Raw genomic sequence first — 17,427 nt, forward strand, 5'->3', positions numbered from 1 at the left:
TGGACAAACATGGATTATGCTTGATTGTACAAAAAAAGAGAAAGAGGGACAAGATCAGACAAGACAGGTGAATAAGCAGATAGATGTGCGGTGCTAAAGTGTGTGTGTGTGTGTGTGTGTGTGTACGAACATTGTACTCTGGCTGGCTGGCGACGATGTCAGTAGTGGAGGTGGATGTAGTGCTGCTTTGAGCTGAGTCTTTAGAGTCCTGCTCCATCAGCTCCAGCCTGGGGCCTTCAGTAAATGTAGAGACCTACACACACAGACACACACACACACAGACACAGACACACACAAAAGTAAGGTATATTTTAAAAACAGACTTTTCAAAAGTCTGTTTATATACAGTTTATAATAAACAATTGTGCTATACACGAATTTTACAAATTGGGATCTGGGTGGGCCAATCGTCTAAAGAGTTCAAATCTCGTATGATGCTGCTAGCCATCAGCAGCTGGAGTCCGAGAGAGCACAACTGACTTTGCTCTCTCTAGGTGGGTAGAAGTTACTCTCTGCCCTTTCTGTCAATTTAGGCACATGCATCATATATTATTTTATTTAATTGTTATAATAATGAACAGCTGTGAGTTATTAGGACCACATAATCTTCTCAACAGCTTTTGAGGTTTACTAAGAAAGACTAAATCATTTTCTAGGTAGCACATTACATAGAACAGGGGTTGGCAAATAAGTTTGACAAGAGGGCCAGATATTTTCCAAGCCATTACGTGGCGTGCCACAAAAAAAAATTCTGGTTTGGAAAATGAAGTGTAATGGGATGGAGTGCTACAGACTAGTAGCTCTCCAGTCCAGAGGGTTGTTGAACCCAATTGCAGAACAGTTGATCTCAAAGCACATAAAACAAAGAAGAAAGGAAAAATTAAATAAATAAATACCCCGTTCCTCACGCAGGATCGAACCCGTGTTGTGAGGGTCGCGGTCCAATACACTATCGCTGCCTCAGCCAGTGAATTGGGACATGGCTGGGAAAAAAACGCCCTTCTAAGGAGATTTGGAGCCCAAGAACATACAGGAAAATGAGAAAGACGGAAACTGAAGTCACGCTGGTTGTGACTGAGAGACAGGGGAGGATGTAAACAAAAGCTTGCCAGAGAAGCATTTTATTATTTTTTATTTGATTATCGTTCATTCTAGTTCAAATAACCTCACAGGCCAGATGTTTTATGCCTGCGGGCCACATCCAGCCCACGGGCCACCTATTGCCGACCACTGACAAAGGAAATGAAAATAGGGGCTCCTGTATAGGGCAGTCTTCTAACTAGCTGTCACAGTGATCTGAAGATTGACAGTTCAAATCTCGAATCATGCTGCTTGCCATCAGCAGCTGGAGTCTAAGAGAGCACAATTGGCTCTCTTTCGATGGGTAGGTGGCACTCGGAGAAAAGCTAGGTTAGTGGGAAAAGAGATGGTGGCTGGTTTCAAATTGGAAGAAGCATGTCTTAATACAGTGAATCTACAAATATGTTTACATTTACTTCTTTCATTTGAATTTTAACATGCCCTTCTGTGGATAATCTAGAAACAATAACACATATCCTCCAAGCAGGTGTCCGTATCCTACATCAGCGGATTTGATGCTAATAGCAACATTACTATAACAGAGAGGGATCTACTGTACACACATACATAAAGCAGATCTGAGTTCAGAATCCTGCAGTACAACTGTTCTTTTTTCTACTAAAGGTATCAGTTATTATCATAGAGCATAGAGGTCAGCGCTAATGTACCGTATTTTTCGGACTATAAGGCGCACCGTATTATAAGGCGCACGATGAGTGAACGGTCTATTTTTAGTGTTAGTCCATACACAAGGCGCACTGGATTATAAGGCGCACTAAATGAAACTTTATTTATATCAGTAACAATAACTCTGAGCAATAAATCCTTCACAATATCTGTGAAAAATAACAACATCTCTGAGCAATAAATCAACAAGCACAGCAAGTATGTATTACTCCGCGACGCTCCTGACAACGGTAGCCGCAACGCTCCGACAGACCATAATATTATGTTGAAGCACAGCAAGTACGTATTACTCCGCGACGCTCCTGACAACGGTAGCCGCAACGCTCCGACAGACCATAATATTATGTTGAAGCACAGCAAGTACCGCATTACTCCGCGAGGCTTCTGACTATAATAGCGTGTTGTGCCGAATTCGGTGAATAAAACTGTTTTAAAACAGAGATAAAGATTGGATAAGTTTCATTTCTGGATGAAGTGATTTCCAGCGCTGTTTGGATATAACTGTGGATTACAGGAGACTGGATTGATGGATTCTCTTTAGTCTGGACGCGTTTTGAAGGTAGGACCTGTGGCTGAGCGCGGGTGTGTGTTCGGGGGGTGGCGGCAGTGACCGGAGGTTACCCCAGGACAAAAGGAGAGCCTTTTATTACTGGAAACATGCGCTCTGACGCAGCTCTAATTCATGAAACATACATCCTACAGTAAAAGCACAGTTCTGGAATCCGGAGAGCCAGACGGTTCGAATGGTGTATGACATGACCGCATTCGATGAAATATGGACGAACGATAAATGCAAATATGAGAGTTATGAATTATTAAAATCATAACCAAGGCATATTTCGCCCTAAATGTTTATTTTCTGAAAGGATATTCCGCTAAATAGGCTAAATAGCTCAAAAGCAGAGATTCTAAGCTTTAAAATGGTATATTGGATGTCTATATTGAACCTGTAACTGTTCATAACTATTCAGAAACACAGCCAGTTATGAAATATTAAATATTTCTGGCCCGCCGGTGGGCCAGCGCGTGTTAAGAGGTTAACTTTACTTAGAAGTGGGCGCTAAAAAGAAACAGTTTGTGCTATTACCCCAGAACGGGTGGAAAGGAAAGTTTACCGGCACCTTGTTCTGGCCACGGAGCTACAGTGGAAACTAGCTACCCTGAACCACAGCCGAGAGGCAGTACGGCAGTCAAAGGTAACCGCGCGCTAGCCCAAGAGGGGGATCTTTTTCTGGCGTGGGTGAGGAATTCTGCACAACAGAGCGCCGTGTACCACATAAAAATCGAGGTCAGTAAACACAAGCAAAATCCATACACAAGGCGCACTGCATTATAAGGCGCAATGACGATTTTTGGGAAAAAATAAGTATTTTAAGTGCGCCTTATAGCCCGAAAAATACGGTACCCTGAGAACCCCTATGCAGATGGAGAACACTATACCACTGCAGGAAGACACGCCTATAAAAAATAAACACCGAAAAAAAGCACAGAGCACGTAAGATATTTAACAGGTGGGAAAGTGCAGGAAATATGAGTGGGCGAGACAGTAATACATAGATGTGGAAGAGAGCACATTCCATTAAAAGTGAAGGGCATGTTAGAGGGAACCTGTTCTGAACCTGTTCTGCAGGAAAGGAACACCGTTTCTCAAAATCTTAGTGAGATACAATCAGTAAATCACAGCCAGAGAAAGGAGATATGTGTTCAAATGTGGAGATATAGACAGATTCAGATGACATCAGACTCAACTAACCAGTCTGCTGGTTAGATTAGGGAAGACTTTTTGGAGCATTACTGTGAAGATTTGATCGCTTTTACTAGGGCTACATTCAAATTACCAGATAGAAGTGGTGCACATTTTTTTTATTTTTTGTTTAATGTGATTTAGATCCAATATTTTTAAAGTAATGTGAACATACAAATTTGTTCTTTTTAAGTCATATATCCAAGTGCTGACTGTCATAAATTGTGGAAAACAGTCTCTTTTTTCAATTGAGGCACATGCATCATATTTTATGAATTTTATTGCTCTAGTAATGAACAGTTGTGAGTTATCAGGACCACAGGCCACTGAGAAAGACTGAATCGTCAATATTTTACCTTACTTCCAAAGTAGTACATTACATAGGAAATGGAAATAGGGGCTTCTGTATAGGGCTTTGTTCTTGTTACAGTATGTGCTGACTCAATACACACTGCATAAAGTGTATGAACACCATTGTCCAAAATCTGGGATATTATGAAGAATTTATCCTGCTTTCTACTAGATTTTAGATCCTAATCTGCTGCTGGATAATTCATTCATTATACACAGCGACATGCCATGGGACAGTCATAAGATATGAGGAAGCAGTATGTAAATTAATCATGAAGTATTACCTCAGGAGGTGGATTGGGAATGCCCACACCTGTATAAGTTGTGAGGTGTTATCTTGTGAGTGAGGTTAAACACTGGCCATCAAGTCAATTGTCAATTAGAGGGACAGACAATCGACTCCCCCACACACCTCCCACAAGACAACGCAGTATTCTTTAGCTTTGATGGGACATGACTAAAGTCATGGAATATGATGCTAGTTTCGCTCCCATGACATGCGGCATATCAGTGTATTCTGAGAGTAGAGTGTTCATAAGCCTACACAATACCTACATAAGCTTTTACCAACAAGAAATTTAACCTATATACACACTTACAAAAGCTCAGTTGTCATAACACTTACTGCGCTGAGGTAACATGACAACATGAACAAAATTAACAATGGCAGCCTTTTTGATGCTTGTGGGAATAAGCCTTTCTAAATGTTATTGTAGGCTTACGTAATGACTCGTAATGAATTACTAATGCTACATTTAAATAGTGCTACCACATTTCCAGTGCCTAACCTTTAATGTAAGCCTAAAATTAATCTCAGTAACCAAAAAAAAAAAAAAAAAGCTTTTCTCCCTGCAGTTTTTAAAAGAAAATTGGAGCTTTGGTTAAAGCATGCTTTACAACTTTTGTGTTTTCTTTTTTGTCATATATAAGAAGAAAACAAACACACTGCTTTGGAGCCGACACGTAACTAGCACGGCTGCTTTGCTGTGTTTGGATAGAGGCTTCATGCTTCAAGATTTGATGCGTTTCGTCTGGGTTTGTTTTCTTTACAGAGAGTGTCTCTTACACTCAAGAGGAGTGAAGTATTTGAAAATTTAATGTGTAGAGAAAGAAAAACAATAGTCAACAGGTGTGAATGTGTGTGTAAAGACTTATTACCATGCTACCAGGCTCCTGTTTGCTGCGACCCCTCTCTCTGTTGCGTGGTTTAGCGTGAGCTGTTAGCCCTGCCTGGAAGATAGTCCTGGGGCGTGGCCTCTGCCTAAGTCCAGAACCATCACCTGAACCCAGATCTGCCTTCTCCTGCAAAACAGCACATAACAGTTACTGGTCTGGCCTCTTATAGGACACACACATGCACATGTGCACATACACATGTACGCACATGAACACGCACGTAAATGAATTTTTCATTGCTGACTTATCTGATTAAAAGATTCTATACCCATGACTGTGTGGTCGGGCAACCAGTTCAGCCAGTCTAGCTGTCTCGTTTTCTCTCTCTTTTTGCACACACACACAAACCTCTATCTGGGCCTGTCACAATAATTACATTATCAACTTATCACACACACACAAATGAGTTAGTTGCATGCTTTTGCCCTGAAGAAAAAAGAGCATATCTATCGTATAGAAAAAAAAAAGTACAGATAGCAAACAGATATCATAATTTGTTATATAACTGAAGAGAGGCAAGTACTATTGATGGGCAGTACGGAAAAAAAAAGCAAAAAACATCCTGTCACTAGGAGTATATAGCACTATCCGAATGGGATTCGTTTTTCAGGGGTTCCTGGGGTAATTTTCTCTTTTATGGGGGGTCCTCTTTGATTTTATTTCCGTCCAGAACAATCATGTACCCGTGTTTTTTATAGAAAATTACAGGCTGAATTATATACTGCTTTTCGCTGAACTCCATGGTTCTTTGGTAATTTTAGTCCCGTCCGGATGCACATCTCTGAGTTTCATCATCTCATGTTTAATAAAATAGCTATTTGTCCACTCCTATGCACCGTTATTACACTTTGGATGTGCGTTTCCACGGAGATTCACATAAACAAAGCTAGTGGAAATGGAGAAGCTACTGCACACAATGTCATGTGACCAAAAAGGCCCAAAAAAATCACTGGTCCTCCTGTGTTTTTAATCGCTTTCCGGATGCAAGAGTTTCATCACTGAGTAGAAGTGTGAAATATTTTTCACAGACATCCCCCTGGGAAACTAATCCCGTCAAGATAGGGCTTAAGACAGCATAACTGGCCATGCTCTTTCAGGGGTGGGTAGGTGATGGCAGGGTTCATATAAAGGATAACTGGGTAATAGGACCTTGGTTGTACGTCCTATCATCAGTCAGGTTACGTGTTTCCATGTTCTTTCTGTCTCTATGTTCTTCATATTTCTTTATTATTTTGTTTTTGTGGTTCCTTGTTTGTTTCTTTTGTGTTTTTTTAATAAATACTTGGCAAGTGTGTATGCTCACTTTATCTCCTTATTAAAAGTACACTAATCTAAAAGGGTCTGATTACTTTATTATGATATCATCAAATCATGAAAAAAATTACAATAATTTAGTTATTTCTATTTATTTTTGTAATATACTGTCAAAATATATAATCTTTACCTCTAACAGGTTTATATATACCACAGCAGAAAAGGAAAGCCCATAGAATAAAGAAATTCAAGGTCCACTGCAACACAATAACATTCCCATGGTGCACTTTCATAAAGCTACCTGCTTTATCAGTGCTCAGAAATCTCTCTGATCTCCCAGATAGAAAGTTATTATAACTTAAGTCATGAGGGTTCATGAGGGTTAAATGAATTTCCCACATACATTTACACACACACATGCACATGAACGCACACACATACACACAATACTGTGTCTACTCTGTAAATGGAGCATCATCATTCTGGAGAACAGAGCTCTACTGACCAGAACTCAATGCTGGGGGGCTTAACACCCCTCTAGCCCACTCCTGGCATTAGAATTGGTGCCCAGAGGTTATTAATAGGTTATATATACAGCTCTTGAAGAAAATAAGAGACTACTTTAGTTTCTGAATCAGAATTTCTAACTTTGCTATTTATAGGTATATGTTTGAGTAAAATGAACATCGTTGTTTTATTCTATAAACTAGGGACAACCTCCTTAATTCCCCCAAAATACTGTCATTTAGAGCATTTATTTGCAGAAAATGAGAAATGGCTGAAATAACAAAAAAGATGCAGAGCTTTCAGACCTCAAATTATGCAATGAAAACAAGCATCTTGGCATGTACTTTTCCACTAGTCTTACACACTGCTTTTGGATAACTTGATGCCACTCTTGGTGCAAATATTTAAGCAGTTCAGCTTGTTTTGATGGCTTGTGTTCGTCTATCTTCCTCTTGATTATATTCCAGAGGTTTTCAATTTGGTAAAATCAAAGAAACTCATCATTTTTAAGTGGTCTCTTATTTTTTTCCAGAGCTGTACTTGGCAATATGAATTAATTGTATTATGATACATTTGTTATTGTTTTAAATTATATGCTTTTCTAAGTATGTCATGGATCTCATCAGTTGATGAAAAAACACAAACCAAATGCGCATTTCATTATAGAATAAGTAGTTAGTCTTGTTTGATTGAATAAAGTGGAAAAAAAAAGTTTTTTGATAGGATGAAACTGCCAATATGTGAAATGAATTAAAATAAATTTAATAAAGTTCAGACCTCACTGCAGGAGTCCCACACAGTATCGTACTCTGATTCAGAACGTTTGCGAGACCTTTTCCTCAGACTGTTCACACTTTCATCTAAGAGAGAAAATAAGAGAGAGAAGAGACAGAAAAAACGAAAGAGAGAACATTAGAGAAAATAAAGAGTAATGTGATCATGTACACTGATATCAGTTTGTAAATTGTATGAATGTGTAAAAATGTGTGCATGCCTGTGTGTGTATGTGAATGTTTACCTGCAGGAGATGCTGCTCCTCCACTCTGTTTAGGACTGAAAGGCGAGGGTGGCTCTGCTCCGGTCAGAGGGCTATTCTCATTGGTCATTTCCAGGCCACTGTTATTCTCTGACAAACCTTCAACTGCAGACATGTCACCATTTACAGCAGCCTGAGAAAGAAAGGATGGAGTTCAGAGAAGCATAGCACAACATGTGGTGGGTTTACAGATCTGTAGAAGATTTAAAGCATATGGAGTAACAAAGAAAATGCAGCAGTTATTAGACTATTACAGGGTCCACACTCTTTCTTCAACCTCTGTGAAGAAAGCTCTTACTGAGTGCAGTACATCAAATGTGGCCAATATTCATGCATTATAATCTTTTTATTTAGGCAAGCAGTGAGAGGTGACTGAGGAAAATGACAGATAAATGAGTCCCATTTACTTGCAGATAAATTACTATATGATTATTATTTGTAATAAAATGATCATAAAATGCTAGGTCTGTGCCACTTTATAGATCACATTTCTAACGTATGCAAAACCAAGATGTAAATTATATAAAAGAATCAGATAGTTGTAGAACATAAAAAAGTTGTAATAATAAATAAATATCTACAATGTAATCAAACGAGAAGATAAAGAAGCTGTAATAACCAAATTACTATCTACAATGTCTCATGTTTGATCAAACGAGAACATCACATGGTTGTTATAATAAAATTGCTATCTGGGATGTTTTATGTTTAATCAAAAGAGAAAATGATTCTAAACAGATTTAAAATGTTCATTTCATTGCCAAAATACCTGCAATTTTTAAAAAATTCACTTGGATTTTTGTTTATAATATTTAACATGGACTGTATTGGATTGAACCAAAACTAATGAAAATAAATTTGGTAAATCAGGCATTGTCTGGTCAAAGGAAATTGTGAGAACTGGTTCAGATGGTCAAACACAACCCAAGAACCACAAAGGCACAGACCTGACATTATCAGTAATCATAAGTCAATAAATCATCAAGGAACCAAAAAATAAGTAAAAAATAAAGTCCATTTCTTAAAAAAAAAATGCTACCCAAAATTAGTGGTTAAATATCTACCAAATGTCTGTGAGGTTTTTTTGTTTTTAACAAGAAAACAAACAATAAACCAAAACTAAACTCAAAATATGACACGAGAACAGGGAGAACTACTAGAATAAACTAGAAATAAACTACAGACAGAAAACAGAGAAACAGCAACCTGACTGACATAAAATATTTACAAACAAGAACCAACACCCTAACACTGAAAACACAAGGGCTTAAATACACATGGAGGGGACACAAAACAGGAAACACCGGGGCACAGGTAATAAGGGGGCGGGGCTACAAATTAACACAGGTGGGAGCAATGAATACATGGGTGGAGACATGTAATACACAGAGAGGGCCATGTTCTAAGATAGGTATAACAAACAGGAGGGCAGGAACAACATAGAGACAGACAGGAGAGACACAGAACAGGACGAGAATGTGACAAGTGTTCCTATATTTTATTTTTTATAATCCACAACTGAATGAAATATAATCAAAAGTCAATAACATGTCATAATCTTGAGAAAATAATAATTTCAAATAATTAAAAAACATATCAGTAAAATTGTTATTATTTTAACCCTCCTCTACACTATTTAATTTATAACCTGTTACTTTGTCTGTCTGAACATGAACTACTGCTAATGCAAGCTTCTAGAAAGCACTATTTAACTCGGCCAATAAAAACACATTGAGATTCTGTACAGCTGTGAAGATAAATAAAATGATGGACTTGGTGAAAGACGGTCCTGAGGGCAAGTACTGCATGTATACATACACACACTTATACACATGTGAACTTTCTTATCTGTGTCAAATCTGTCTAAAACAAAAGTTGGCGGCAAAAAATGCGATTTACCTAAACGCTGTGTTATGAAACATGAACGAAACTGGTGGCTCTGTTCCAAATCCCCCACTGTCTGCCTGTCTCTCTCTCACTCTCTCTCTCTCTCGCTCTATACGACTGCCAAGACCACATGGTTAATGTAGCTGCCAGTACCGGCTCTGTTACGACTTGAAGGAGAGGCCGTACAAACTTGTGTTAAATGTGTGCTCTTTAGCACAAGGCTCTACTCTACTTCCTGAGCTGACACTGTATACACACATACACACACACACACTCACCAGCAGCTGTGGAGGTGTGAGAAAATTAAAGATTATGTCCTGTGCTTAGGGCTATTGGGAGTTTTGTGTTAAAGCAGGTCTTTTAACACTGCTGTTAAAAATTTAAACACACAGCTTTTCATGTAGAAGCATTTTTCATCATTTTAACATATTCAAGTTTATTTTTAATACGATAATGTCATCATTTTAAATTTTAAAGTTAATCTCACAATTTTACAATACTCAGAGTCAATAGAGATCAGAGGCAGAGTCACCTATTCATTTGGTAGGCCCACTCTTCTACAAGAACTCGTGAAGTGTCTCAGACTGCCTTCACTGAGTTTACAACATAGCTTAAAGGACAACATGTGTAGAGTATTTTTGGATTTTTGGATACAAAGGATATGCAATTTATCCAGTAAGTGATTTCCAGTTGATCAGACATGATGTATGCTAACATTAGCTGGCTGGATAAACACTAATTAGATTGAGACACGGGCCATTTTAAATCATATTTAAAGTGTTTTAAATAGTTTCAATATTGGCTTTTAACTAAGTTAAGAAAACTGTCAAATAAAAGTCTAGTGTATATAATACAAGGTAATCAACACTAGGGGTGGTCGATATGGCCCTAAAATAATGTCATGATATTTCATGGTATTTTCGCGATAACGATACTTTGGCGATGTGACAAAACAATTTTAAAAATTTAATAAAAAATATATTTATTTCAAGAATACACTACTGCAACAAAATGAAAATGACATAATGACATCTTAACTCTCATATTAAAAATTCAGATTTGTAACAGAAGTCAATGATACAGAATGTCATGATACTAATAATGCTCTCTAAATATCTCCATATATCCAGGATTAAAGTAAAATAAATTATACTGGACAGATATAATCTTTAATAGATATATAATGGGAAATGAGAACAGTGTGAATTTTTCTTTAGCTAAAAACAGCAAAAAAAAAGTAGTACCTGGATGTGATAATTAGGGGTGGGTGATATGGCACGATATTTAATGGTATAATGTCGTTCATGATATCGAAAAATGTTGGTGATATTATTGCATGGGATACAATAGGTCACACCTTTAATAAACACAATGCAATGTAACGAAAAGCAGGCTGCATGTTGAAGATCATAAAATGTGTGGGTGTGTTTATTTAACAACCGAATTAAAATCACTAATGAATTCACATTAGTGGTTTGACTTATTTTGTTGAATGCATGAAACTTGCCTTGAGGGCTGCACAATTAATTGTTTTTCTCTTTTTTTGTTAACCTGAAGGGGACAGAAGTGGATCCCTTGCAGCGAATAAGGCACGGATAGGCTTGAACTTGAGCTCCTGTTCAGAGCGAGTAGCAAGTAAGTCCAACACTGAAGCGAACTGCCAGTTTCTAAACACACAAGCACAGCACAAAATCTAAATGACTAGGCTGTAAATGTGCTTTAAAAAGCTGCTCTAAATGCTGATGTCTCGGCCTTGGCAGCGTCCACACACATACACTCTGGCAACCCTGATGACTGACATCTGTGGCTTGTTTTACCTTTTCAAGAACTTTCAAATAACATACTGTAACAACTACAGCTTTTTTTTAGTTACTGTCAGTAACTACAGTGCCACATACAGAACCAGTCAAAAGATTGGACGTAACTTAAATTCAGTGTTTTTCATTATTGTAAAATTGTCTGCATTGAAGATAATACTAAAAAACATGAACAGAAAAGTTTATTAAATAATTCCAAACCAAAATATGTTTTATATTTTAGATCATTCAAAGTAGGCACCTCTTGCTTAGATGACAGGTTTTCTTTATGAGCTTTATCAGGTGGAGTCATCTGGAATGGCTTTCAGTTAACAGCTGTACTGAACTTGTCAAGAGTTGATTACTTGAATTTCCTGCCTTCTTAATGTTGAGGTATAGTTGGTATATAGTGAATAGCCCTATTTCAGTGTTTCATGTTCTAATCCATATTATAGCAAAAGCTACTCAACTAACAAAAAAAATACTTAAAAAAATTAAGGTCAGTCAATCCGAAAAAAAAAAAAATTGTAGGAACTTTGAAAGCATCCTCAGTTGCAGTTGCAAAGACCATTAAAAACTTTATGATGAAACTGGCTCTCGTCAGGTCTGTCCCAGGAAAGGAAGAACAAGAGTTCCCTCTGTTGCACAGGATAAGATAAACAGAGCTACCAACCTCAGAAACCACAAGTCAACAGCACCCCAGTTAAAAGCCACCTTAATAGTATTTTGGTCTGTTAAACATTTTTAAATTCACTACATAATTGCTTGGTTCTTCATAATCTGGATGACTTCAGTATTAATTTACACTGTACTGTACATGCTCTTCTCATGCTGGAATTTGTTTTCTTGAGCACAGTTTGAATAGGACTAAATTTACACAGGGTCTTAAAGCAAGGCCTTTAACCCTCTGTGAGGTCAAATCCCCAGAGCAATGGGCACAAGCATCACTGCAGGTTAGGGCCTAGCTCAAGAGCCCAACAGTGGCCACTTGCCAAACACAAATATGAATAACCCAAGTGGCTGCAAGCTTTTCTTCTAAACAATCAGCAGCCCATCTGATTCCACTTTTCCAACCAGTTTGTCAGTTTTTAAATAACTGATCAAATGCTTCTGCTTGGCTGGAATGAAAACCTACAGCCACACTGCGCTAATCGCTGAGCCACCAGTACCCCAGCACTACAAGACTGAAGGGGCCTATGCTTTTCCTCTGCTTATATCACAGGGACTTCTTATCAGAGTACCGTGACTAGAAGAGATGGATTAAGTCACTACAGTGCTTGAGTGCGTTTGTGGGAACAATACAGGCTGCTGTCGCGTTTCTGGAATCTCTTGCAGGAATGCCAGAAATCTTTCACACCACAGCTGTGCTGCAGAGAACCACAGAGTCTGCCAACTTGCATAGGCACACAGTCAAACACACACATACACACACACAGACTCATAGCGTGAGCATGCTTGTGTTTAACTGTGCCAGGACCTACCACTGCCAAAGTGCACCCGAAAAAGTAGCAATTTTGAAATTCTAACACAAACTGTGTTGTTTGATCAGGTAATGCTTTTAGCTGCAATTAGAATAAATTAATTAATTTATTTACTTGATTGAAATCTGTGCATTTGATAGAAAGATAGTAAGCACAAGCAAACTACGAGTGGGCCACTTAGCTGGAGTATTGTATCCCTCCAGCTTAGCATTCCTGGGTTGTCTTTTAGCACTGTGTCCTTACCGTTTTTGGGGCATCAATTAAGCACACATACATACAATACAGTTCTAAAAATAAAGGTGCAACAAGTGGTTTAGTAACTCATGCTTTGGGGGCTTTAAGTCATGTTTATTTACCACATGATAGAACAGGAACAATTATCAAGCTTTAATTTAAGATTTAAGAGAGTTTTTAAGCAAAACATTTTTGTTCTTAAACTTCTGTGTATTTAAATGCAAGTCAGACTGTTTCCCATGGGTATTAAACAAACATAGGGGGATCTTTTATAATATTATTTTATAAACTCATAATTATACTTATTGGACTGTGGCCTAAAATATGATAATAAGTATAAAGATAAAGTATGTATCTTTTTAACCCATTGAACTCCAGGCATAACACATAAAACCCTAGGATGTAAAGCACCTCATGCACATCTTTTAGGTGAAAGGTAGAAACAAGCACATGGAAATAAAATGAAACTTTGCAAGTTTTTACTAATTTACAGTCTAATCGATCTGATAAAGAGGGATGTAATGGCCTTTTCTGCATAATAGAAGCATTCACAAGCATGGCAAAATAACACAAGCAAGCATGCCATTTATAAAAAAAGATGAATTAAAATGAATATTTGAACATTCAAGTAAAATTCTATGGATTTATGCTTTGCCCCGCGCTCGGCGGAAACCGCAGGTGCTTGGTACCGATACATCAGCTCACAGATGCCTCGTGCTGATCGACATCACCCTTTTTTGGAGTGATGTGGGGAGAGAGCACTATCCACCCGCCCAGAGAGGGCAAGGCCAATTGTGCTCTCTTAGGGCTCCGGTAGCCGATGGCAAGCTGCATCAACAGGATTCGAACCGGCGAACTCCTGATCATAGTGACAGTGTCTTAGTCCTCAGAGCCCTGATAAATATAATTTTAACTATATCATTTCATTTCTAAAGCTTGTTCCACGGAGCACATTCTTAAGTAAGCCATGGAAACAACGGTTTCTAATCTAATATATTACACATACATAAACTTAAAATATATTTGTTGCATAAATTAATACTTTTTCTCAACTGTAGACAAATGTAAAAACACAAGAAGTTCACAAACTGGCAAACCAGAACCAGCCAGACCAACAGAATTTAAACACAAGTGCTCAGACCATGATGTTCCAGCACACATTCTGCGCTACAAAAACTCACTCCAGACAGATGGACAGACAGAGAGGACGCAACAGATGGAGAGTGTGTTGGAGTGTGTGTGCAAGAGAGGAAGAGAGAGAGATACAGTGGGTACAGTTAGATATTCCCCATTAGAGCAATTAAGAGGGAAAAAAGCGACTGTAAAAAAAGCTCCTCCGTCTGCTGCCCTCAACTCTCCCTTCCCATCATGCACTGCTCTAGATGAGTGCTCTGCTACGGGGGGACATGCCCCCCTTTCCAGAATGCACCCGTTAACCCTGTAACCACACACAAACACACACACACACACACACACAAGCGCACACACAGAAACACAGACATGCTCACATACTGGAGCCAGTCTGGTGAATTGCACATAAACACTCACACACATGCACAATACACACACACACATAACTCACATAAGACGAATGACTGCGGTGTAGGCTGAGTCAGACAGATTAGGTTTATAAGACTAAACACTGAAGGAAGAGATCAATAATCAACAATCAACAATGATTTATGGATCAATATGGATCAGATAAGCACTATGGATCTAACACACTATAGATTGGCATTTATCCTTATTTCTGTGATGACATTTCACTCACAAATGAGCTATAAAATATGTCAATTACAGCTTAATATACAGTCTAACTCTGGAAATATATATATTGTCGCTGTAATGCAATATTGTGCTCATTGTGTACATTTCATAATGTACGGGCCAATAAAAATGCTCCAAAATGAATTTAAACCATTTTTTTCCTTTCCTCCATTTTGGAGATACATGGATTTTGCAAACAGCATTGATGGAATTTGAGTACATTTACCATGAACTGTAGCAAAAAAACAAATGTGTACTTTGCCATATATAATTGTTATTGGGTTAGACTGAACTATGCACTATGGCTTATATCAGCCAATTCAATTTTAATGTGTTTTGAACAAAGTCAATAAAGTGAACTGGATTCTGGCCTGACCTCTTAAAGAAAATTCATTAGGCTTAATTTGAACAATGCTTTTATTCAGCACACAGAGTGAGAGTGAGCTGAACAGTATATTTTCAAAACCATAAACTTTAATAAGCCTTTTTTTGCAAGTTTATCATTGGTATCAAAACCACTTGCAATACAATAAAATTCCAACATAATCCAGACCAAGAGCTGCAAAACTATGCCAAACATGCTCAAACCCACAATATACAGCTCTGTAAAAAATAAGAGACCAGTTAAAAACGATGACCAAATTGAAAACCTCTGAATTATAATCAAGAGGAAGATGGATGATCACAAGCCATCAAACCAAAGAATTTTGTACCAGAAGTGGCATAAAGTTATCCAAAAGCAGTGTGTATGACTGGTGGAGGAGAACATGCCAAGATGCAAGAAAAAACTGTGATTAAAAACCAGGGTTATTCCACCAAATATTGATTTTTGAACTCTTAAAACTTTATGAATATGAACTTGTTTTCTTTGCATTATTTAAGGTCTGAAAACTCTGCATCTTTTTGTTATTTCAGCCATTTCTCATTTCCTGCAAATAAATGCATTAAATGACAATATTTTTAATTGCAATTTGGAAGAAATGTTGTCTGTTGTTTATAGAATAAAACAACAATGTTCATTTTACTCAAACATATACATATAAATAGCAAAATCAGAGAAACTGGTCTCTTTTTTAAGTTTAGGAAGAAACTATGAAATAAGTAAACCATGCAAGACCAATTCAGCACGAGTGTGTGCTGGCCGTGGCTAATGATTAAGGATGCACTTTCCTAAAGCGATTTGACTGCATGAGTCCTATGGGAGGGGAAGCGGGAGGCAGAGGTGGGGTTATAGGGTTTAGGGGGTCCTCGCTTCCTTCGTTTGTTTTTCCTCTGGGACTGGAAGGGCCCCATGGACTTGAAAAAAGAGTGAGAGAAAGAGAGATCTGCAAGGAATGAACTGGAGACCCAATGACACCTCCTTAGAGCTCCCAGCATTCCTTGCATGTCTGCAGCAGTGTCTTTCAACTAGAAGAGCTCTCCCCCTACAAAGATGCACACACACACACACACACACACACACACTGATATGGCAGAGCCAGAGGCACTCTGCAATAGTAAATCACACATGAGGGTCACTTGTCCAGAACACAGGAGCCACAAACAAGAAGAAACAAAAGCTAGAAGAGGAAGGAAATCCAGCAGTTATCTGATCTTCTCAACTGTTGGCCAACACACTGATAACACACACTGTAACTACTGTACTGCATATATTCACACCGCGTGTTAAAATACACACAGCTGGATTTCCAATTTCCTGTGTCTATAACTGTCTATGACTGTTAGTATCATAATAACTACTAATAATGCCCAGCAATACATGTTTATTTGTAAAAAACACTAATAAATGAAAAATGCATTCATTAACAACATTAAATAATCTATATGTACATTAAATGCCCAAATCTATGTAGACACCAATCCAACAGCTTAATGCCAGGCTGTGGAATTGAGTTTTCTAGAATCATGGTACTCCATCCAGTGTTTTTGAGGATGAGCTGGGGATGAGTTGAGTATGAGCTTGTGATCATCCACCATCCTGACCTCATTAATGCTCTTGTTGCAGAGACCAAATGCAATCAAATGCCCACAATAATGCCTGAACAATTTAGTAAAATCCCCTTCCTGGACAGTAGCGACAGGTATTCCAACAAAAGCAGCATAAACTATTTTGAATACCCTTGATTTCCGAAGAAACAATAAACAAGCAGGTTTGGATACCACATTTATATCCCTTTAATTTCCATGTATTACACCCTGCATCCTAATTAAAAACAACTTTCCAACTCTCCAGTTGGAGAGTTGTTTTTAATTAGGATGCAGGGTGTAATACATGGAAAGCATAGGGGAGGATCAATCATGTGTTGGGCTTTTGTTGTAGCCAGTGGCTGCATGGCACAGTGGCTAAGGCACTGGGGTCTTTGGTTCAAGTCCCTATCTGAGTGGAGTTTCCATGTTCCCTCTGACTCTGGTTTCCTCCCACAGTCC

The 17,427-nt window shown here is 38.2% G+C and overlaps 1 protein-coding gene across 2 annotated transcripts in view; it reads right to left on the reverse strand.

Annotated features, from left to right (window-relative positions):
• Positions 1-17,427, reverse strand: part of dnmt3bb.1 (DNA (cytosine-5-)-methyltransferase 3 beta, duplicate b.1) — a 64,827-nt gene that overhangs the window by 26,044 nt on the left and 21,356 nt on the right. For both annotated transcript variants that reach the window (XM_007250004.4, XM_015605971.3), the window contains exons 4-7: positions 7,818-7,968; positions 7,577-7,659; positions 5,021-5,164; positions 131-253 (exon numbers count right to left, since the gene is read on the reverse strand). In XM_007250004.4, the coding sequence (XP_007250066.2) occupies positions 131-253; positions 5,021-5,164; positions 7,577-7,659; positions 7,818-7,968 (501 nt within the window). The remainder of the gene's footprint in view (positions 1-130; positions 254-5,020; positions 5,165-7,576; positions 7,660-7,817; positions 7,969-17,427) is intronic.

Source organism: Astyanax mexicanus, chromosome 13 (genome assembly GCF_023375975.1).
Source record: "Astyanax mexicanus isolate ESR-SI-001 chromosome 13, AstMex3_surface, whole genome shotgun sequence".
NCBI lineage: Eukaryota > Metazoa > Chordata > Actinopteri > Characiformes > Acestrorhamphidae > Astyanax > Astyanax mexicanus.